The sequence below is a fragment of the Babylonia areolata genome, chromosome 21, assembly GCF_041734735.1.
Source record: "Babylonia areolata isolate BAREFJ2019XMU chromosome 21, ASM4173473v1, whole genome shotgun sequence".
Taxonomy (NCBI): Eukaryota; Metazoa; Mollusca; class Gastropoda; order Neogastropoda; family Buccinidae; genus Babylonia; species Babylonia areolata.
Window position 1 is genome coordinate 14,035,845 of NC_134896.1, and position 24,465 is coordinate 14,060,309.

Sequence of the window (24,465 nt, forward strand, 5' to 3'; positions counted from 1 at the left end):
GCGGATGAGAGCAGGCAGAAGACGCTGAGTTTTTTTGGTGTGTGTGTGTGTGAAGTGAACAAGGTTTAAGTTTGACATGTTGAATATGGAGTGAATTCTGTGTGTGTGTGTGAAGTGAACAAGGTTTAAAGTTTGACATGTTGAATATGGAGTGAATTCTGTGTGTGTGTGTGTGAAGTGAACAAGGTTTCAAGTTTGAAATGCTGAATACGGTGTAAGTTCTCTTCTTTTTCTCCCTAAACCTTGAGAAGAATCATTGGTGCGCTGCTTAGAACTGTTCACCAGATTCCTCCTGGTCTATTGGTTGTGGAGTGAGTTAAAGGTAAATGAACCTGGGGGGTTCACCCCCGTATCCCTTACCGCCACAAGATGTTTTATTTTCAAATATCAGTTACAGGTTGAAATCTGAACAATACCCCTTTTAAGTAATTTTAGTCATTTGGTAGTAATTTTAAAAATAAATGAAGTTTCATTCATTTTTTACCTTATAATATTTGCATGTCCATACTAATCATGATTTGTAACATTTCTTACCATGTCTCTGTCCTTTTAAGAGAAATGCAGGTTCAGTTTGTATTAGTTTTGAAATCATATCACATCAATGAATCTGTTCTTAAATGTCTTTTAGACAGTGATAGCTAGCTAACCATGTAGTTTTTATTCATAAGTTTCAGAAGATAGTGAGTCTCCTGTTTTAATCGATTTTTAAAGATTGAAGCCAATACACATGAGTTAATGATTTGTGCATTATGAATTCACATGTAACTTTCCACATAGGCACTTTTACACACTTATCTTTTTAAATCTGATTTGTAAGGCACTTTTTCATGTCCTCCTATGTTCAGTACTTGGAAAAGAAATAAATGAAAGGTTGATGAATGTTAAAAATGTGAGAAATTACGGTTTTTATAGTGTGTTGTGTGGTGTGTGTAGGTAAGTACACAAACATCCAATATGCACATGAGAAAATAATTACACTGAGTGCATGTGTGTGTGTGTGTGTGTGATAAAAATTTGCATATTTTGCTCCGAGTTCTAGATAAATGGGGAGAAAAAGTCTAATTGCTTTCCCTTTCAGCAAATTAAACAAATACCTGTGGAAAACATGTCTCACATTTAATGTTGCCACTGCTCCTTTGATTCTAACGAGAATGTTTGCCCATAAAAGAATGTAGTTTCAAAAACAGTGATATACAGTATTTTTTTTGTTTGTTTACTTTGATGGATAATCTTAAAAAATAAAGCTTCTAATATATTATCACATGTAGCCCAGCTGACTATGCAATGTTTTAATGGGGCTGGAAAAGCTGATCAAAAAACCCTTGGAAAATAAAACTAAGTACAATTACAGGGTTTTTTCCATTCTCTGGCAAACAATTGACAGAATGGTCAATGTCAGAGGGATGTCTTAGCTTTACGTGCATGAAAGTGTTTGTACTAGAGCCTAATTTTTTTTCTTCATATTATGTGGGATTGATATTGGTTGTAATTTCAGTCCTGATATGGCCCTGTAATGCTGGTTGGGCTATAAGCAATAACAATTCAGTTTCAGTAGCTCAAGGAGGCGTCACTGCGTTCGGACAAATCCATATACGCTACACATCTGCCAAGCAGATGCCTGACCAGCAGAGTAACCCAACGCGCTTAGTCAGGCCTTGAGAAAAAAAAAGAGAAAAAAAGGGTGAATAAATAATAGATAAATACATAAAAAAAGAAGAAGAAAAAAAAAGCAATAATAGTCCAATTTGCAGTAACTCACACACTGAAACCCAGGACATGGATCTATTTCAAAGATGCCAAACAGTCTGTAATAAGCCAAGCTGATCTGAGCACCCCAAAAGTAAACACATCTCTCATTTGCCGCCTTTTACATTTTACAGTGACAGGCAAAAATGCTGAGTGGTCATTATGCTGGACTTTCAGTTTAATCCTGGGTTCATATCATGGTTGTGGTGCACAGTGGGAAAAGGGTGGAGATGTTTTTTCTGCTCGCCAGGGTAATTTTACGCAAACCTGCTAATGCCTTAATTTCTTGGGTATAATATATATTATTATGATGATGATTAGACGCATATCTTAGATCCTTTTTTTCTGGGGCTAATTGAAACATGAACATAGCCAGTTTGCATTCACTTGAAAACCATACAGCTGTCTATATGGCAAGGTAAACCCTACTTTCATAAGTTAATGTTGGAGTTCCACCATGAAGGCAGGAGAAGATGACCAGACAGCCGGAATATGACAACACTGCTAAAACAAAAATGTGAAAAATTTCCACATAAAATATATACATGAGCAATGTACAATTGTGAAACACCCGACAGACTTAAAAAAACAAACACACACACACAAAAAAACAACGTAAAAGGGACTTTTGAAGTTTGTTTTTTCCTATGATGGGCCATCGGCCAAAAGGATTCTGCAGCTCTGTGGTGGTTTAGCTACTGTCCTGGAGCCAGTTGTATCAGCAGCTGGGTCACATATTTTTTCTTCTTCTGGGACTAAAGTGTTATAATTAAGAACATAATTTTATTTTGCTAACTAATTTCCTTAAAGCTGTAGTGGAATGTTGTGTAGTTATTCTTATAATGCTGAATGGTTGCAACATAATGCTTGATTGTTTTTCATTGAATCACTATTGCTAAATAACAATGCAGTGCTATATGTATCTGCAATATGATATTCTGCTGAACTGTAAAAACCAAAGAACCACCTCCGCAAGGGTAAAATCCACACACAAACAGAAGAAAGAATAGTTTTTTTCTTTTAATACTCTGAATACACTTTGCTGATTAAGTCCATACCAGGTTCTTGAAGGACCTCTCAACACACCCACTCCACCTCCAATTGAAAAACACACACAAAAAAACCAAACAGAAATCCCAAGCACATTAAACATAAGAATACCACCAACAAGACGGTAAACCACGTCTGGAAGTACAGAGTGAAAAATACAGTTCTGGTTTCCAAGTGAAATGCATGAACATGAACACAAAATGGCTTTCAAGTGCACATTTTTTTGGGGAAAATCCAAATGACAAGTATGATTTATGTTTGATGCGAAAATAGCAATACTGATCAGCCACATGATGGGAATGTTCGAACAGTTTAAACCCAGTACCACATTACTTGTTTCCCTATTCACAAAACTGATGCCCATTCAATCCAGAATCACTGATGTTCTGATCCAATTGAAAATTGCTCACATCTGTTCTATCAACTTTTGAAAAAAGCTGAGGATGTTATTTTCCTTTCTTCTTCATGTTTGCATTTTACTTTTTTTTTTTTTTTTTTTTTTAGAATAAAAATAACCAGCTGAAAACAAGCACAGTGACATACACATCTGGGCTTTGTTTTACATGAACCAGCGATGACAACAGAAAGAAAATGACAACAGAAAATGCAAACAGTCAAAAGCTGACCATTATGGCACCATTATTTTTTCCCCTATACCTGCTGACATCTGTTCTGAGACAGCTTAGTTACACTCAGTATGACCAGGCTCCAGAGTAGGTATATCCTTCACTTTTCCCAATGACTATGCATTTTTGTCTTCTAGTTCTTGAGTAATAATATATATAATTTTTAAAGGATTACAATCATTACTACAGTGTGTTTTCCTGCTTTAGTGACTTTCTGCATCTGCAATTTCACAAACGTTATGTATTCAAATTCAAAGGCACAGTTGTGTGCATGCATGCACGTCTGTGTTTTCACAAACTTAAAGCTTATGCATTCAAAGGCACGTTTCTTTTCTCACACTTCAATCTCATTCTTTACTGCTTCTCTCCAACACCCGTGCATGCACTTCAATTCTGAACAGCACTCTGATTCCAGGAATCGCCTCCAGGTTTGAAAGCAGCTTCCAATAAACAGCCCACACACACACACCAACTCCACACTGATGTGGAAAAAAACTGGCTAACAACAACCACACCCTCAAGTTGAATAATCCTTTCCACCACTTCACTCAATAAAGCCTTACATCCCACTTGTAGGGTGCCAAACTGCAATACAAACCTCATACTGAATCAACAAATTGAAGGGGAAAAAAACAAGTTTAAATCAGTTCCAATAAAAAATCACCGAGAATAACATTATGCACATGATGCAAACATATATATTTAGAACTGGAAGTTGAAGGCAAGGGTGAAGATTCAGTTGAGAACTGAGTGGTATAAACTATGCTGCAATGCGAAAAGATACAAACAAAAAAGCAAAGCAGATGAATGAAATTTGATATGATCATGACAAACAGTAACATTTCAGTTCTCGAGTTGGCATAGCTATCTTGGTTATGTATGTTCACTTCAGTACCTGCAACCATTTAACTGCATTATGTGTTGGAGGGGGGGGGGGGGGACACATGGTTGCTTGATTCAAAGTAAAAACAACAATTCTTTTATTGCCATCTTAATAAATGCACTGTATGAAATAACAACAACAAAGTTACAGCTTAATCCAGTGCAAAATGTCAACAATTTTATGGCTGATTTATCAACAGTGAATTCATAAACAAAAAAAAAACACAACAAAATCATGAAAATCTGCTTCAAAATTCAAAGAACAGCTAACCTTAAGACAAGTCCAACGTTCATACACAGTTTGTGCCTTTTAGGTACAATTTTGGCTGCTGGAGAAAACACTGCTTAATTTAATGAAAAGACTGCTTAAAACAATAATAATCAAGCATGATAACAAGTATAACCAAAAGAAAAACAACGACAGAAGACGACAAAAAGAGAAAGCATGTAGTATGCAAACATACAAACAACACAATGGAGTAACCCACAGCAAATATTCGAAACCACCTCTCATCAACATCTCTGCTTTCCCCCCCCCACCAAAACTGCTCTCCCTTGGTCTATCCCCCCCCCCCCCACCCCCCCACACCCGCCCAGTGCTGGAAGTTTTCATTCTGAAAACACAGCAACAGTTAACCACATCATTTCCGTCCACCCATTTCGCTCTTTACGACAAGCCAACGATCTCCTCCGTTTCTGGGTCAATGTCGATGTCATAGAAACATGGCCTTGTGGGAAGCCCCGGCATGGTGCTCATCTGCAAAATTATCAGGAGACATGAAAATCTGAGACAGTTCAAAGCTCTGATATATCACCCCTCCTACTTTGTTATTATCATGTTAAACTGCTAATAGTATGGTAAACTGACTTGAAAACAAACCCTTATATTGAATTATAAGCAAAGTGGGCATGAGTAACGTGCATGTCATATGCTATGACAGAATAACCGCACTATAAAACCTTAACTGAAAGGTACTAAAATCATAACTCACTCTGAAGATTACAACTGATCAAAACAGTCATACAAATACAAGTCCACTTGCAGAAATGAGTCACTGTGGGAGTTGCAGCCCGTGAACTCAGAAAAACAGGAACTGATGAACTGACAAAGCACCATTGTTCACACTTACACAACTCAGTTTAATTTGTATTTGTATTTCTTTTTATCACAACAGATTTCTCTGTGTGAAATTCGGGCTGCTCTCCCCAGGGAGAGCGCATCGCTATACTACAGCGCCACCCATTTAAAAAAATTTTTTCCTGCGTGCAGTTTTATTTGTTTTTCTTATTGAAGTGGATTTTTCTACATAATTTTGCCAGGCACAACCCTTTTGTTGCCATGGGTTCTTTTACGTGCGCTAAGTGCATGCTGCACACAGGAACTCGGTTTATCGTCTCATACGAATGACTAGCGTCCAGACCACCACTCAAGGTCTAGTGGAGGGGGAGAAAATATCAGCGGTTGAGCCGCGATTTGAACCAGCGCGCTCAGATTCTCTCGCTTCCTAGGCAGACGCGTTACCTCTAGGCCATCACTCCACTTCACAATTGGACACGTGTATGCAGCATTCTGCCCTTCCATCCAGCAGACACACACAACAGTCTCTATTTCTCTCTAAAAATCTGCCTTACTTCTCTTGCCACTCTGATATGCATAAGCTTTCTTTCCTTCTGTAGATAATTTTTCTACATAAAAAAAATGTTTCTCGTTATTCCATCCACAGATATAGCAAACAAACACACACAAACCAAAAACTTCCCCAACAGCAAACCAAATGAAAATCCAATTGCTTAAAAACCACACCTCAGCCACCCACATGGAAACACCTCACAGCTGAAATCGTCTAAAAAAACAAACAAAATGGCTGAAAACATAAAAAAACAAACAAAAAACACACAAAAAAACAACAACACACAACCAAACAACACAACAGTCCAATAATCACAGCAAACCAAACACACACAACATTCACAAAGCACACACTCACACACACACATAAACAAACCCAAAGCCAGCATGACACACCACACTCCTACCACAAGAAACCAAACACACACATACTAAAAAAAAAAAAAAAAAAAAAAAAGCAAGCAAATAAACCCGAAGTCAACACTAACAGTAACACTGACCATCCTGATGAAGGGGACACAAGCAAACCCAAAGTCAACACTAACACTGAGCGTTCCGAAGAAGGGGACACAAGCAAACCCAAAGTCAACACTAACACTAACACTGACCACCCTGATGAAGGGGACACAAGCAAACACAAAGTCAACACTAACACTGACCATCCTGATGAAGGGGACACAAGCAAACCCAGAGTCAACACTAACACTGACCATCCTGATGAAGGGGACACAAGCAAACCCAGAGTCAACACTAACACTGACCATCCTGATGAAGGGGACACAAGCAAACCCAGAGTCAACACTAACACTGACCATCCTGAGGAAGGGGACACAAGCAAACCCAGAGTCAATACCAACACCGACCATCCTGATGAAGGGGACACAAGCAAACCCAAAGTCAACACTAACAGTAACACTGACCATCCTGATGAAGGGGACACAAGCAAACCCAAAGTCAACACTAACAGTAACACTGACCATCCTGATGAAGGGGACACAAGCAAACCCAAAGTCAACACCAACACTGACCATCCTGATGGAGGGGACACAAGCAAACCCAAAGTCAACACTAACACTGAGCGTTCCGAAGAAGGGGACACGAGCAAACCCAAAGTCAACACTAACACTGACCATCCTGATGAAGGGGACACAAGCAAATCCAGTCAACACAGAGTGTTCCGAAGAAGGGGACACAAGCAAACAAACCCAAAGTCAACACTAACAGTAACACTGACCACCCTGATGAAGGGGACACAAGCAAACCCAAAGTCAACACTAACACTGACCACCCTGATGAAGGGGACACAAGCAAACCCAAAGTCAACACTAACACCGACCATCCTGATGAAGGGGACACAAGCAAACACAAAGTCAACACTAACACTAACACCGACCATCTTGATGAAGGGGACACAAGCAAACCCAAAGTCAACACTAACAGTAACACTGACCATCCTGATGAAGGAGACACAAGCAAACCCAAAGTCAACACTAACACTGACCATCCTGATGAAGGGGGCACAAGCAAACCCAAAGTCAACACTAACAGTAACACTGACCATCCTGATGAAGGGGACACAAGCAAACCCAAAGTCAACACTAACAGTAACACTGACCATCCTGATGAAGGGGACACAAGCAAACCCAAAGTCAACACTAACACTGACCATCCTGATGAAGGGGACACAAGCAAACCCAAAGTCAACACTAACACTGACCATCCTGATGAAGGGGACACAAGCAAACCCAAAGTCAACACTAACAGTAACACTGACCATCCTGATGAAGGGGACACAAGCAAACCCAAAGTCAACACTAACACTGACCATCCTGATGAAGGGGACACAAGCAAACACAAGTCAACATTAACAGTAACACTGACCATTCTGATGAAGGAGACACAAGCAAACCCAAAGTCAACACTAACAGTAACACTGACCACCCTGATGAAGGGGACACAAGCAAACCCAAAGTCAACACCAACACCGACGATCCTGATGAAGGGGACACAAGCAAATCCAGTCAACACTGAGCGTTCCGAAGAAGGGGACACAAGCAAACAAACCCAGAGTCAACACCAACACTGACCGTCCCGATGAGGGGGTAGATGAATCCGGCACCAATGCTGGCCCGGACCTCCCTGATGGGCAGCACAAACCCTTTCGGGGCCCCTTTACGCTCCGGCTGGTGCGACAGGGACAGGTGGGTCTTGGCCATGCAGATGGGCAGGTCGTTGAAACCCTGTCTCAACAGTTTCAGTTTTCAGTTTTTCAATGAGGTGTCAATGTGCTCGAACACATCCATATACTCTACCCCACATCTGCTAGGCAGATGTTTAACCAGCAGCATAACCCAGCACGCTTTGTCAGGTCTTGAATGCAAGCATATACCGTAAAGTTCGGTCTATTGAGCGCACTGGTATATAAGCCGCACCCACTAAATTTTGGAAAAAATTGAACTTTATACATACATAAGCCACACTGGCTTATAAACCGCACTTATTTCCGGTACCGGAACACATACTGATACTACAGAAAAGCTGTCAATACTGTAGGTTATGAAATAAACACCAGTGGGAACAACACAAAGAAAAGCAAGCGAAAATACTGCTAGTGCCACAAAAAATTAATAAATAAACACAACGAAAATAAGATCCATAATTTTGGGATCGTCACATTTATTCAACGCCATCCTGCTCAATGAATCCACTGAAATCTTCGTCTTCAGTGTCCGAGTTGAAGAGAACCAGCACAGCTTCCTCCGCCATCTTGTCACTGACTTCAGCCTCGCTTTCGCTTCATGAACATGAAGGTGGAGGTCGCTGCTGGTTCGTCGCTTGCACTGTCGTCTGCTAGGTCGGTCGCCTTCAATTTGAAGGCCGCATCATAGGCATAACGTCGCGTTTTCGGCATGATGAGGGTGTACACTTGAGCAGAGTAGGGCTGAATGCTGATCTGAAGGCTTTAATGTGTGCGGATTTGATTTATAAAACGTGAACAGTTAGCACACTATCCTGAACCTCATCCAAAAATTCATGGGCAGAAATCATGATTTTGGTGAGTTGAAGGGCAGCTAAGAATAGATGAGAGCGTGACACTCCCAGGATCATTAAAATCCTCAAATAAGCCGCATCATTGTATAAGTCGCAGAGGTTGAAGCTGGAGTAAAAAGTCGCGGCTTATAGACCGAACTTTACGGTAATTATATTTTCGTACCTATTAGTGGATTTTTTCCACTGAATTTTGCCTGAAGACAACACTTATGTTGCCACTGGTTCTTTTTCAGTGCACCAAGTGTGTACAACTGTAGGTGGGGCAAGGAATGTCCTCACTGCCGTTTTTGTAAAAGAGTACGCCAGCTACTTCTGTCAGCAGCATCTTAAGCACTTAACAAACAGCATTACTATTGATACTTGTATACAGAGCAACTTTCTTCTGTCAGAGAGCTAACTCTTAAGCGATTTACAGAGTCATTCACACGACAGGCTGCCTACCTGGGTAGATCCGACTGACAGCTTCCTGTAGGCACTCATTCGTTTCTTATGCCATTCAGTCATGCTTCAGTAATGCGTATGCCCACACACACAGAGTGACACACACAAGCACACACATGTACATTACTGCGGTTGTGTGTTGATTTGCTGCTGTGGTGATCAGCTTCCTCAAATGTGTGCATTCAGGGGCTACAACCCCCCTTAAGTATATTTCTTCTACTCGATGAAGTAAAACCACACAAACAAGCAAGCAAAGCAATGCTGCAGCCTGTTGACTACTTCCCTGTGGTGTGGCTCTGTCTGGGTGACTCCGAATGAGCCGCGTTGGAGTAATGACAGACGGGCACAATAGCCGAGTGGTTTAAGCGTTGGACTGTCAATCTGAGGGTCCCGGGTTCGAATCACGGTGATGGCGCCTGGTGGGTAAAGGGTGGAGATTTTTACGATCTCCCAGGTCAACATATGTGCAGACCTGCTAGTGCCTGAACCCCCTTCGTGTGTATATGCAAGCAGAAGATCAAATACACATGTTAAAGATCCTGTAATCCATGTCAGCGTTCGGTGGGTTATGGAAACAAGAACAAACCCAGCATGCACACCCCCGAAAACGGAGTATGGCTGCCTACATAGCGGGGTAAAAACGGTCATACACGTAAAAGCCCACTCATGTGCATATGAGTGAACGTGGGAGTTGCAGTCCACGAACGCAGAAGAAGAAGGAGTAATGACACTGAAATGGTGCAGATGATGGGAAACAAACAAACAAAAAAACACACCAAAAAACCCCCAAACAAACAAAAAACCATTAATAAAAAGAAGAAAAAAGTTGCAGCCTGTCCTGACCTGCTGCTTGTAGCGAGCCACCTGCTCCTGAGCCAGAGGCTCCAGCATCACACCATCCGCTCCATAGATCTTCTTGGCGATGATCTCAATCTTTTCCTCAATGGGCAGCTGAAACACCCAGTCACACTCTGATGCTTATATCATTATTATACAGGAAAAGTCATGACCAGTTTGAACTTAATTCCTAAATGATTTAACATCAGATTTGTGCCACTGAATGTTTTGTACCCATTACTGGTGGTGGTTTCAGTTAGTGACACACACTCATTTGCAATACACTGGGATGATATGGTTGTTCGTTTCGGCTGCACTGGAACACTTTTGCCCCAAGGCACATAGGCCTTTAGAGTTGCAAGTGTGCTTTGCAGCAGTTCAGATTTTTTGTTTCTCTCTCTTCTCTCTTGGAATTAACTTCTTAAACCACCACCTTCTCTGTTCTTCATCAGAGTTGGCTGAAAAGACTCCTAGGATGGAGCTGCTGGTGAGAAGTACTGTACGACTGTAACCAAACAACAGACATCGTGTGAACTTTCCCTTCAGATCCACTCTGAACGCTATTTCCAAACCCAGTGTCTGCAGACTACCTGCACAGTTCCAATAAAAAATCACCGAGAATAACATTATGCAGATGATGTAAATATATATATATTTAGAACTGGCAGTCTAGATATATGTATATATATATATACAAATACTGTTTTAAAATTCTTACTACCACAATCTTGAAATTCTGCTAACTGATTTTCCCCCCATCAAATTCATTTTGCTCCCTTATCTAATTTTATTCTATCTTTATGGCTGTTTAAAGTTTGCTAATCACAATTCCCTTCAAAATCGCATTTTACATGATACAGTAAAAACGCTTTCGATTTATCAGAATTAATCGCAAAGAAGACAACAACAACGACGATGATGACAGACTCCCCGACCTTGACATCGTACAGGAACTGGAAGTGGCTGGTCTCCTTGGTGGCGCTGACGACAGCTGCGGCCAGGTCCTTGGCTCCCTGGCCACCCTGGGCCCAGTGGGTGCAGATGACAGCATCAAAGGCTCCATTCTTCTTGGCCAGTGTCTGCACCAGCTCCAGCTCTGCTTGCGTGTCCGACCTGTGACACGTGCATCGAATGAGGGTGAACAGGTCTTTTTATGCTGTCTTCAATATTTTTTCGTATGATTTAAATAGAAAAACAACAACAACCACAACAAAAACAACCACTCTATTTTGTGTTATTTAAAGTTACATAAATGCCTTGAATGCAAACAATGAAGTATTTTGAACTGAACTGAGTCAAATTCTTCCTGAGTATCTTTCAGCAGAAAACAATGCAGAATTAAAATTCCACTTCCAGTAAAGGAAGGAAGAAAACAGAACAATAAAACGTGAACAGAAAACATGGAGTGGGGAGGGGGGGGAGAAGAAAAAAGAGAGTCAGGATCTGACCCCACGACTTACGCAAAAGAGTTGACGGCCACGACCACGGGGATGCCGAAGAAGTTGGCATTCTCGATTTGCTTGATCAGGTTGCTGCAGCCTTTCTCTACCAGCTCCAAGTTCTGATCCACACACACACACAGCATTTATCTTGTACTGTACTGTACTCTCTATCCTCTAACCTGGTTCACACTTAGATAATTCATCCAAAAGTACTAACCATAAAAAGAACGACAAATGTGAAACCATAATGCTGATAATAATCATGGAAATAATAGTACATGTCACAACAGTCAGCTCTCTCATTTCATTTTCCTCAATCAAGAAACCACATGTTCCACCAAAACAGAAAAAAAGGAAGAAAAGAAGAGGGAAAAAAAATTGTGCATCATGAACTTGTGTGCAACCGAGGCTATGAAAAAATAAAAAAGGAGAAAAAAAAATCAGTGCTGAATTTTGTACAACGACAAAATGCATGCATAATTCTGTTTCGGAGTGATGTAAGACAAAACATATAAATACATGTGAGTAGAAAACTAGAAAAAACTGTAGACCTGGAAGGAGGGAGGTGTGTGGGGGAAGGGGGCTATTTTGGAAAGAGCTGGGTTTTTCTTTTTTTTCTTTTTTTTTTTTTTAATATAAATCAGACCTGAAAGAGCTGAGTGAAGAGATCTGACAAACCAAGGTAATAATAATAATAATAATAATCATAATACATTGTACTTAAATGGCACAAACTCCCCCCATATAATGGGCTCTTAGTGACTCACTTGAGATAGTACATATGTAATAGTGCATAAAATCCACACACGAGGACATATGAAGTGGAAAAACAACACCTAAATACACCAATACATACTACTGATAATCAACTCCTGACCTCTTCAGTGTAGGCCTTGGGCAGAGGCACACCGGCAGTGACCGTGGGACCCCCGCCATGCATCTTGAGGGCTCGAACCGTGGCCACCAGCACGACGGCATGGGGCACCAGGCCAGAGTAGCGGCACTTGATGTTGAAGAACTTCTCCATGCCGATGTCGGCGCCAAAGCCTGCCTCCGTCACTGTCGCAAACATATATAACAGAACTCTTTGGTTTTGTATTGCACTATATTTACTGATTTTTGTCACAGCAAATTTCTCTGTGTGAAATTCCAGCTGATCTCCCCAGGGAGAACACGTTGCTACAGTGAGAGCGCCACCTATTTTTTTCCTCTATGCAGTTTTTTTTTTTTTTTTTTCCCTATCGAAGTGGATTTTTCAACAGAATTTTACCAGGGACAACCCCTTTGTTGTCATGGATTCTTTTGCGTGCACTAAGTGCATGCTGCATACAGGACCTCAGTTTATCGTCTCATCGGAATGACGAGCATCCGGACCACCACTCAAGTTCCAGTGGAGGGGGAGAAAATACTGGTGACTCTGCCAGGATTCGAACCAGTGCACTCAGATTCTCTTGCTTCTAGACAGACGCGTTACCTCCAGGCCACCACTCCACTGTGTATGTTTCCGCTGTGTTTTCTGTTGTTTTTTGTGTGTGCTGCATTGGTATGAAGGAGAGGATTGGGGCCCTTGCCTTCCTATACCGAGACCTGGACACGGTGGATATCAATTCACAGCTGAAGAAGGCTATGGGGCTTTTAACTTTAACCCCTTTTTAACACTGGTATGGTATACACATTTTAAGTTGAATGCATATAGCTTCAAAACATTTTCATGCATATCTTCCCCTAGTTTATTTTATTTGTTATCTTTTTATCACACATCTGGCATCATTTTCATATTATACATGGTTATTTATGGAGAAACCAAATAATTTCAGAATAAAAGTTATAAAAAAAATATAGGAAAAAAGAAAACTAGACAAAACCAAACTATTTTCAAATGCTTTTTACCCTTTTTCAATTAACATATAATGTCCATATCACAACACCACCATATAAACATACAATAGGCATCAAAAAGATTTTTTTTTTGCACTTCCCAAACCTTAATATCAGTAATATGTAAGCTCTCTCTCTCTCTCTCTCTCTCACACACACACACACAACCAGGACACTTCCCACTTCACTTGCCTACAAACCCATCCTCCCCAACAATCTTCAGGGCAAGCTTGTCGGCCAGGATAGAGGAATTGCCATGAGCGATGTTGGCGAAAGGCCCAGCATGCACGAACACAGGGGTGCCCTGCACAAAGCATTCACATTCCTCTATCAACACCAAACACTTTGTACAAAACATGTATACAGGATTTCTTATCAAAATCCAGTGCCTTGCGCATAGTTCTATCCACACCAAGCACTCCGTACAAACATGTATATGCATACATGATTTCTTATTAAAATCCAGTAGCCCACACACAGCATACACATGCCTCTATCAACACAAAGTACTCCGTACAAACCATGTATACAGGGTTTCTTATCAAAATCCAATGCCCTGCATATAGTTCTATCAACACCAAGTATTCTGTACAAAACATGTTTAAAATGTAATTTTACTTATATCTTATTCCCTGCAAACAGCAGACACATGCCTCTATCAACACAAAGTACCCCATACAAAACATGTATACAGGGTTTCTGATAAAATCCAGTGCCCTGCACATAGTTCTATCAACACCAAGTATTCAGGAGGTTATAGGCCGTTGCCTATTATAGGCCGTTTGTACAGGACAGGAATCAGACCCCTGCCGGAGTCTGCACTAGTGGGTCACGGTAAAGTATGTGTAGTTAAAAACAGGTTTCAGTGATACACTTATCCACATTCGGTGCCCCACACACAGCATAAACACAACTCTATACACTTGTTATTCAGTACAAAACATACATAAACGATTCTTTATCAACATCCAGTGCCCTGCAAATGGCATAAACATATTGTTGCAATGTCACCTGAGCACAACATGCATTTGACCCTTATTGAAATGCAGTGCCCTGCATTTGACTAACTCTGCTAATATCCTGCTTCCAGCACAGGACAATACCTTTTCTCTCTCCCTTTGTCTTGAATAATATTCTGCGTTCTTGTGATCCACAAGAGAAGCGGCATGCACTTTCAAACAAATACAACCATATAGATCTTCATCAACATACTGTATACCTTATTTCACACATTCAAAAAGTAAGTACATAAAAAGGAATGGTGTGTTCGTCCCATCATCATTATCACTCCCACAATACCACTGTTGTCGTATCTAGGCCTGACTGAGAAGAGAAAGGAATTACCTCCAGGGTCTGCATCAGATTTGGGCGAATGGCATCTTTCATCAAGACAGTCAGAGCTCCACCGATGCCCTGAGCAGATGAAAAATGTAATCAATGAACAACAAAATGACATTCACACGATCGCCGTGTCACTTATTACACTTGCTCTCTCACACTCACATCAGTACATACACACACACATACACACACACTCACACAATTTTCTATTTGCTCAAGTTTGGAATGGAGAACAACATGACTAAAACTAACAACGAACAAAACAAGTCACTCTCATCCTTATGAACTGTCAGAAAAGCTGTTAAAACAACATAGCAGTTCATGCATATATTCAACAAGCTCTGAAACAAGCACACTCAACATGCAGATAATTGTCTGTGTGGTAAGAAAATCTAGCCAATCTAAAAAAAAAACCCCAAAAAACCAGAGAGATAAACATAACTCTCAACACCAAGCAAATCTATCTATCTAGATAAACATAACTCTCAACACCAAGCAAATCTATCTATCTACTGAGAATTATAATCTTTAACTCATTTCAGACGATGGAATGCTATAGCATTCCTAATGTAAGGTAGCGTTCTGGACGACGGAACGCTATAGCAGTTTTGACAATTAAAATTTTTTTCCATGTTTTCCTCATGGGGTAGCATAACAATCACAACTACACCGGGCATTGTGAACATGTCATGAGTAGAATGAAAAGTTTCTTCAGGAGATTCCGTAACAACACACACCACAGCGAGCCAGTGAGTTCAGGACCCCACATGACAAGCTAATCTGCATACGTATCGAAAATGGCGTCGCAGGCGATACAAGTGGAAATTTTTGGAGTAAACTAGATCTTGACAGCGGCTTTTACCGCTGCTGAAGTGATTGGAAAGCTTCAAACTGAAAGTTTTGACAACGACGAGGATGATGAAGACGTTGAATTAAGTATCTGCAGTGAAGAAAGCTACCAGCAAGAAGGTACTGATAGTGACTCAGCTTCTGAGAGTAGTGAAGAGGGAGGGGGGTGGGCGTTCACATGACGTGAGTTTCTTTCAGTTACTTTGTTTTGTATTTTTCGTGATTTATTTCCTAACCCTAACAAACGGGTCATCTGTAGGGAAAAGCAAGGGAGAAAACTATTCCTCCAGAGTGAGTTAATCTCCAGCAGTGTTGGTATCACGTTCTATGTGAAGACAGTACTCTAATACTCACAGCCTTTAATCTCTCAACATGATCATAATAATACAACAACAGCGATAAAAGTACACTGTGCTTTCAAACATCTCAAAGGGCTTTACAATAACATGTCAGTCAGACACAAAACACACAAACACACATGGAAGAAGCAGATGTGGATCTACAGAACAAAAGACACCTTTCAGGAGGTATAAATCCTGTTACTTCCATGTCTGCCCGCACTCACCAAGTCATCTGCCGTCACCGGCCTTCCTGCATTGCTGCTGGCTACCACCATCTTCCCCAGTCGCTCCCGCATGTCACGCAGGTCAGAGGTCAGCGCCAGAATAGCCATGATCTCGCTGGCTACCGTGATGTCAAACTGGGTCTGCAAAAAGGACAGTGAAATCCTGCCGATTTGTACACAGCATCAACAAGCGTGTCTTTGTGCATGAACAAAAACCTGATGGCCAAATAGTCATCTTCTGTCTGCTTCCAAGAGAAAGGCAGTTTTTCTTATATTTCATTGGAACATTTACTAGCATTTACCATATGAATATGATACCCTTGCTTCAGACCTAACTCTTCAATATATCATTTCATCAAACTTAGGAAGCCACAGGTGTTAAAACATTACAGTTTATACAGGTGCAACAGTTGAGTGGCTGAAGTGTCAGTCTTACAATCTGTGGGTCCTTGGTTTGAATCACAGTCACCAGTGGGTTCAGACTGGAGATTTTTCTGATTTCCCAGATAAACAGATGTGCAGACCTGCTGGTGCCTGATCCCCTTCTTGTCTATATGCATGCAGGAGATCAAACGCTTACTTACGTTAACGATTTCCGCAAACCATATCAATATACACAGCAAGCACAACCTCAAAAAACATAACACTGCTGCCTAAACAGTGGGTGAAAACGGTGATGCACACAAAAGCCCACTTGCACACAGGAGTGAACGCAGAGAGTTGCAGCTGACGAACACATAAGAAGAAAAAAGACATTTCAGTTTCCAACATGATTCGAGGATTCCCAGGACAGTAACAGGTGAACAAACAGGGACCCACCTCTCTGGTCATGTTCTTCTCCTGAGGGCCCTGTCCAATGGTGATCTTGCGCAAGAACCGATCGTTGGTGTCCATCACTGAACAAACACACACACACTTCAATGCCCAGTGACAGACATGGATGTTTAAAAACATGCTAGAAAGAATGTTTCATGACTGTAGCTGTCCATTTTTGTTACTCAATAGTGTTACTTCCTCGCTACAATGTAGATTTGGCACAGCACTGTGCTCTTATTGAACTGTACTCTGTAGTGTAGTACAAAATGGTACAGAGCAGCAAGGAACAGTAAAGTATAATATAGTATGGTATGGAACGGTTCAGTACAGCATAGTTTTGTTCCAAAGCATTAAATCCCAGATGTATATACTGTGGTATGGTGTGGTGTGGTGTAGTGTGGTATGGTATGGTATGCCATGGTACGGTTTGGAATGATACAGAATAGCATAGTATAGTATAGTTGCAAAGCATTAAATCCCAGATGCATATACTGATCTGTTTCTTAAGGTCTCAATGATATCACCAAGACGGAAATGCACAGACCATAAATAAATCAACAAACAAGACAGAAAACAGATGAGTGGGGGTATAAAAAGGGTACTGCTCAGATAAAAACAACAACAACGATGTATGTGATATTTTTTTACATTTGTATCTTAGTAATATTTGTAGGGGCTGTTGTTGGCTTTTACAGTTATGGTCTCCATGTTGTTTACTTGTCTATGTTGTGATAATGCACCTGACCAAATTTCTCCAGTTGGAGATAATAAAGTTATTCTTATCTTATCTTATCTCAACGACGAAAAACTGGATGTCTCTAAAATGTAACCAAGTGCTGATTCTGTCATGGCAGATAACGAGGTTTGGGAACTGAAAGACATTTGGTGGGTACTGAGTTACATATGGTACGTATATTACTGTGAAACTGTGCGCTGTAGTGTTTACCTCCTTGTTACAATAGATTTGGTGTATCAGTATCAGTAGCTCAAGGAGGCGTCACTGCGTTCGGTCAAATCCATATCCACTACAAGACATCAGCCAAGCAGATGCCTGACCAGCAGCGTCACCCGATGTGCTTAGTCAGGCCTCGGTATAGTACAGTGTTATTTAGTACTCTACAGTGTCTAGAGTTAATCATGAATCTACTCTATAGTGTTCACTTCTTTGTTAAGACAGATTTTACCGGTACAGTGTTGTGTTTTTATAAAAAATGTACCCTATATAGAGAGAGTTACTTCTTTTCTACAACAGATTTTACCAGTATAGTACTCTGGTTTCATGAAACTGTACACTACAGCGTTACTTCTTTGCTATGACAGATTTCTCAGTGTATGGACGCTGTTTTCTTGACAGAATAACAACAATAATCATAATCATAATAATAGTAATGACAGCCTGAAGATGCTGACCTCTTTGCCATGTGATGGTACTCTTGTCAATGTCCAGCCTCACAAACTGTTTGATCTCTTCCTCTGTCAGCTCTGATGGGTCTGTTTTGGTGATTCCCAGCCTCTGAAATGACAACATCGGATGTACCTCTGCTGAACTGCCTTATGACTGGTGACTAAAGAGCAGGAAAAGATCATTTTCATCATCATCATAACAAACAATAAACAGAAGTATAATGCAAAGGAAAAAGATCCATCATCATCATCTTCTTCATTATCATCACACTAAACAACAAAAAGAGGTATAATGCAAACGAAGATCATCATAATCATCATACGAAACAATAAAATGCAAAGGAAAAAGATCATCAACATCATCATCACTCCAAACAACTAAAAGAAGTATAATGCAAACGAAGAAGATCATCATAATCATCTTACGAAACAATAAAATGAAGTGTAATGCAAAGGAAAAAGATCATCAGCATCATCATCATACCATCACCAAACAATAAAAAGAAGTATAATGCGAATGGCAAACAGTGGTGGCAATGAAAGAAAAACTCCAGACAGCAACAGGAGGGAGATACACTGACGAAGAGGGCAAGGGATGTGAACAAGGAGTGCAGTCAGATGATCTTCCAATCTACATCTAATCTTCCGATCAACGATCATACTTACAAACCTGAAATTTCACCTTATCATGCCACTCCTACCCCAAAAAAACTCTTCGTCCACCCCAATCTCTTTCCCATGGCGGGTGAAATGTGGGAGAGAAAAGAGATTGCAGTCCATATCTTTTCTAAGCATTCGAAACCAAGTGCTTGAGGAGACTACTACACATCTCCTACAAGGAGCACAAGACCAATGACTATGTGCGGAACCTGGTCAGCAACCTTGTTGGGCCCCAAGAACCACTGCTGGCGACTGTCAAACGACAGAAGATGGCATGGTTTGGTCACGTCATACGACATAACACCCTCTCCAAAACCATCCTGCAAGGGACTGTAGAGGGAGGGCGCAGACGGGGGCGGCAGAGAAAGAGCTGGTCCGACAACGTCAAGGAATGGACCAAAATGACGATGCCAGATTTCCTCACGACAGCTGCCAACAGAACGGCGTGGCTAGCTATGACATCTTCCTCATGTCCCCCCCAACGACCCCAGTGGTCGAGGGAATGAGTGAGTGATGATCTTTTCACCAACAACTGGTCTTCCCAAACCACAAAGTCACAGTCACAAATTTAAATATAATCCTAACACTCCACTCTAACCCCTTCTCTCTCTTCCTCAGTCTTTCTCATCTTACTTCAACCCCTACTCTTTTTTCCTGGCTCTCTTTACCATCTTTCTCCAACTCTCTTTACTCCACTCTCTTTCAAATCTTTCTCAAAGCTGCCAAGTTTTTTTCCCCATCTTACTCCAACTTCCTACTCTCTTTTCTCTTTCCCACCTCACTCTAACCATTACTCTCTTTCCCCACTGAAGAACTTTTATCATTTTACTCCAATCTACAATACTCTTTTCCTGCTCTCTTTTCCATATTACTCAAACCTCTCTTTCCCCCATGCAAGGATCTTTTCCCCTTTACTCCAATCACCAACTCTCTTTACTAAGCTCTTTTTTTCCATCTTACTTCAACCTCCCTCTCTTTACTCAGCTCTCTTTCAGTTTCTCTCTCCAACCTCTCTCTCACCTTCAAACGCCCCAGCTGAATCTTGCAGAAGGCTCGCTTGCCCTTCACCGTGGGGACCAGACGTCGGTACAGGTCAGCGTCTGACTGGGTGGCCTCGTGGAAGACCCGAGCATCGATGGCCGCGGCCAGGAGGTTGTTGGCCGCTGTGATGGCGTGGATGTCACCCGTCAGGTGCAGGTTGAACTCCTCCATGGGGATCACCTGCGAGTAGCCTCCTCCGGCTGCCCCACCTGACAGGTAGAAATTGTTTCAACGTGAATGCAAGCAATTTTTTTCTTCTTCTTTTTATGCAGGTATGTTCTTGCAAATACAGGCAAGTCTGCAAAGGCTAAATTCTCTTATAAATATCAAAATCCGGAACTTTTCTTAAGATAAGATAAGAATAACTTTATTATCTCCAACTGGAGAAATTTGGTCAGGTGCATTATCACAACATAGACAAGTAAACAACATGGGGACCATAACTGTAAAAGTCAACAACAGCTTTTACGAATATTACGAAGATACAACTGTAAAAAAATATCACATACACCGTTTCATACATACATCCACACACTGCAGGTAATAACTAGTATTCTTAATTCTTCAGACTTTGTGAGCTGCAATTATCACATATCAATAAGTACCTATGAGTAGGCTTTGACATACATGAACTTTTCTGCCCCACCGTACTCTGTTTTCTGGAGGGTCATGGGAAAGGGGCAAGCAGGAGCTATCATCATTAACGCTTTGCTGACCATCCCACCTTTGATTCCAAACGTGGGTCCCTGGGAAGGCTGTCGAACGCAGGCGAACACATTCTTCTTCAGCTGGGACCCCAGAGCCTGAGCCAGACCGATGGTGGTGGTGCTCTTGCCCTCTCCCAGCGGTGTTGGCGTGATGCTGTCAACACAACGTTCACACCACAAAGCATTGTTCAGTGTCAGCGTCAGGGGATATGGATATGGATACAGACGATTTATTCAATAGAAGCCATGGCCCCTCATGAAAGGAGTACTGTGCAGACACATTCCGAACCTACACTATTCTGATAATGCACATTAGTAAATGATTGAACAACAAAATGAGCAATGAACAATCAATGATAATCAACTACATACTGCACTGCTAAATTCGAATGCATTATATAAGTAACAACAAACTGTTTAATAAAAGTTTCTTTCGATGATGACATAAATTGGCAACATTCAAATAAAGACAAGTATCTATAATAGTTTTTTGTGGAATTAACTGATGTCTAACGTAATTCAGAGAAAAGCCACAGAAGATACGCGTCTCCATTACAAGCAACATGTCAAACAAACAAAAAGACACACCATGGCATTATCAAGCAAACAGACAAAGAACCAAACATATGCACAGAAGAAGAAATGACACCAATAAGGACAAAAACTGTGACACCCAAGTTATGACAACAACAAAAAAAGACACACCAACACACATAAAACCGAAAGACAGAAACAAAGAACCAGACACGTACACAGAAGAAAATGACACCAATAAAGACACACAAAAACGACACACAGGACAGGACAGAGACAGAAAACCAAACATATGCACTGAAAATTCACACCAATGACAAAAACACGTAACACCTCGATAAAGACACACCAACACACAAAAGACATCAGGACAACTTCCCTGCCCACCCCTCACCCTCCCTATCCTCAGTGCCTCTCCCAACCTATCCCTCCCTCCCTCTTCCTACAATCCATACCCCCTCCCACTGCCCCTCCCCCCTCCCAATCCTCAGTGCCTCTCCCAACCCATCCCTCCCTCCCTCCCTCCTCCTACAACCCATACCCCCTCCCACTGCCCCTCCCTATCCTCAGTGCCTCTCCCAACCCATCCCTCCCTCCCTCCGCCCTTCCTCCTACCCGACTCCACCACACCCCCCACCATTCACTTTACCCAGTGACAACAACATAGCTGCCGTCCTGGCTGCCGGCCAGCCTGTTGAGGACTTTGAGCGACACTTTAGCCTTCTTCTTGCCGAACAGGTCCACCTCTTCCGACAGCAGTCCCACCTCCTGGGCCAAGATGGAGATGTCCTTAGGGGTCTGGCTCTGGGCGATCGCAAGGTCGCTGAGACACACACACAGGGAGAGAGGAATACACAATACAGACCTTAACGCAACACATCGCAGCACCAAAAGCACCGCAATATGATGATACAAAGCTCCCTTAATTGGGTATAGTCTGATGAATAGCAATACTGTATACACACAAGGAAAGCAGAGTGCAAAACCAAACAGAACACAATACAACGCAACACAAAAGCAATGCAATATGATGATACAATGCCAAGTAATTCAATACAGTTTGATAAAGGACAATATATGGAACTTTTTTTTCCCTTTACTTGTCCTGCAAATACACCAGATAATTTAACTGGGTTGCTTCTCAAACCAAATAAAATCAAAGCAAACACACATATACACACACACCCACACAAAATGTATCTGAATTTAATTTTACCAGTGGAAATAAACATGACTGCAAAACATATTAAGGAATAAAGTTAAATCTTTCATGGCTTAATTCAGCAAAAGTCAAGTAAACATCAAAAACAGAAATTGCCAGTGATCACCTCAAGAATTTGACATTAAAAGACAATTTTGTTAACCGAAGAATTGTGTTATTGAGAAAAGAATGTGGATATATAAACCAATCTGAAAAAAAAGCAATATGATACTACTGTGTAAACAAAATACATTAACTATGTCAATGCTAACGGTATGGTCAAAGACAAAAAATAACAGAACCAAAACTTTTTTTTTGTCACACATCTTTACAAATACTAATAATTTACAAAGCAAAACATCTATCAAATATCTATATCAACGGACCTCAGAACTATTCTTTTCTTTTCGTCACACAACCATGCCTGTGCCTGCAGCTGCGTTGTTTCATTTACAGTTCTAACACAACCTTCCACAGCCATAGTCATGAAGGATTTTTAATCACTCACCTTGGAACGGGAGTTTTCAGGTCAAGTGGCAAAATGTCAAGTTTCCACTGCTTAGCTTCCTGTTGTAGAAGAGATGATCGTTTTTCAAACAACAGTACAAGATAATAATAATAATAATAAAGGGAAGAAAACAGCACCAAACACAAAGATGACCACACAGCTCAGATGGTCTCTTTCTCTCAGACACATACACACACACACATAGACACACACACACAAATGTACACACACACACAAATACACACACACAAATGTACACACACACACAAATACACACACACACAAATACACAAAAAATACACACACACAAAAAAATACACACAAACACACACTAAATACACACACACACACACATTCACACACACACATAAATAAACACTCACACACACACATTCACACAAAATTCATGGAAAAAAACAAACAGAAAGTCAATCTTTCAATGTTTCAGTAAAGAACTGTAACCAGTACTGGACTGGATTGTACTGAAGGCACATCGCCACATGCATGCAAGTGTGGTGGACACATGCCAACAACACAATCTATCACTCATCCTTACATGCACGCACGCTCTTTGTCAATCACCCAAATGCATTCCCTCCCTCCATCAACTCCCATCCCTTCCAGTCCCTCCCACACAAACCTCTGCCCAATCATGAGTGCTTGGTCTTCTGTTGCCAACTCTCCTCCCACGAAATGTGCATAAAATTCAAACACACACACACATACACACACACCTGCTCCTCTCATACACCCATGGGCACATATACACACCATCCCCCACCCACACATGCATAAATACATACATACCCTCTCCTCCTCTTCACATCCACCCATCCACCAACAATAATGATCATCTATTTTCATGTAGCGCTATAATATAAGCAGTGACAAGCTCTAAATGCTATACAAAAGCAATGCTTAGAATGAATCAAATAAACACATACGATAAAACAGAAACATATAAAAGAGTAATAAATTTTTTAAAAATCATAAAAGTACATTCATATTATACACACACTCACTCTCTTTATAATAAAATAACGATAATAATTCATATTGCACACACACACTCACACTCAGTCTCTGTGTGTAAAACTAGCACAATCATTCATATCACACACACACTCACTCTATAAAATAAGCACAATCATTAATATTACACAATATACACACACTCACTCTATAAAATAAGCACAATCATTCATATTACACACACTCTCTCTCTCTATATATATATATATGAAATAAGCACAATA

At 41.0% G+C, this 24,465-nt stretch overlaps 2 protein-coding genes across 2 annotated transcripts in view; one reads left to right on the forward strand and one right to left on the reverse strand.

Annotated features, from left to right (window-relative positions):
* The window catches only part of LOC143296563 (uncharacterized), an 8,305-nt gene extending 7,441 nt beyond the window's left edge, over window positions 1–864 (forward strand). Inside the window, exon 5 of the mRNA XM_076608586.1 lies at window positions 1–864. This exon is cut by the window's left edge and continues 279 nt beyond it. Within this exon, the coding sequence (XP_076464701.1) occupies window positions 1–28 (28 nt within the window). The 3' untranslated portion in view covers window positions 29–864.
* A 2,438-nt stretch (window positions 865–3,302) lies between these two features.
* LOC143295713 (C-1-tetrahydrofolate synthase, cytoplasmic-like) overlaps window positions 3,303–24,465 on the reverse strand; it is a 38,080-nt gene continuing 16,917 nt past the window's right edge. The window contains exons 10-24 of the mRNA XM_076607337.1: window positions 23,210–23,268; window positions 22,150–22,323; window positions 20,984–21,120; window positions 20,239–20,468; window positions 18,565–18,667; window positions 17,158–17,234; window positions 16,339–16,479; window positions 14,928–14,996; window positions 13,776–13,887; window positions 12,583–12,764; window positions 11,724–11,824; window positions 11,199–11,376; window positions 10,270–10,377; window positions 8,022–8,174; window positions 3,303–5,061 (exon numbers count right to left, since the gene is read on the reverse strand). Of these exons, the coding sequence (XP_076463452.1) occupies window positions 4,972–5,061; window positions 8,022–8,174; window positions 10,270–10,377; window positions 11,199–11,376; window positions 11,724–11,824; window positions 12,583–12,764; window positions 13,776–13,887; window positions 14,928–14,996; window positions 16,339–16,479; window positions 17,158–17,234; window positions 18,565–18,667; window positions 20,239–20,468; window positions 20,984–21,120; window positions 22,150–22,323; window positions 23,210–23,268 (1,914 nt within the window). The 3' untranslated portion in view covers window positions 3,303–4,971. The remainder of the gene's footprint in view (window positions 5,062–8,021; window positions 8,175–10,269; window positions 10,378–11,198; window positions 11,377–11,723; window positions 11,825–12,582; window positions 12,765–13,775; window positions 13,888–14,927; window positions 14,997–16,338; window positions 16,480–17,157; window positions 17,235–18,564; window positions 18,668–20,238; window positions 20,469–20,983; window positions 21,121–22,149; window positions 22,324–23,209; window positions 23,269–24,465) is intronic.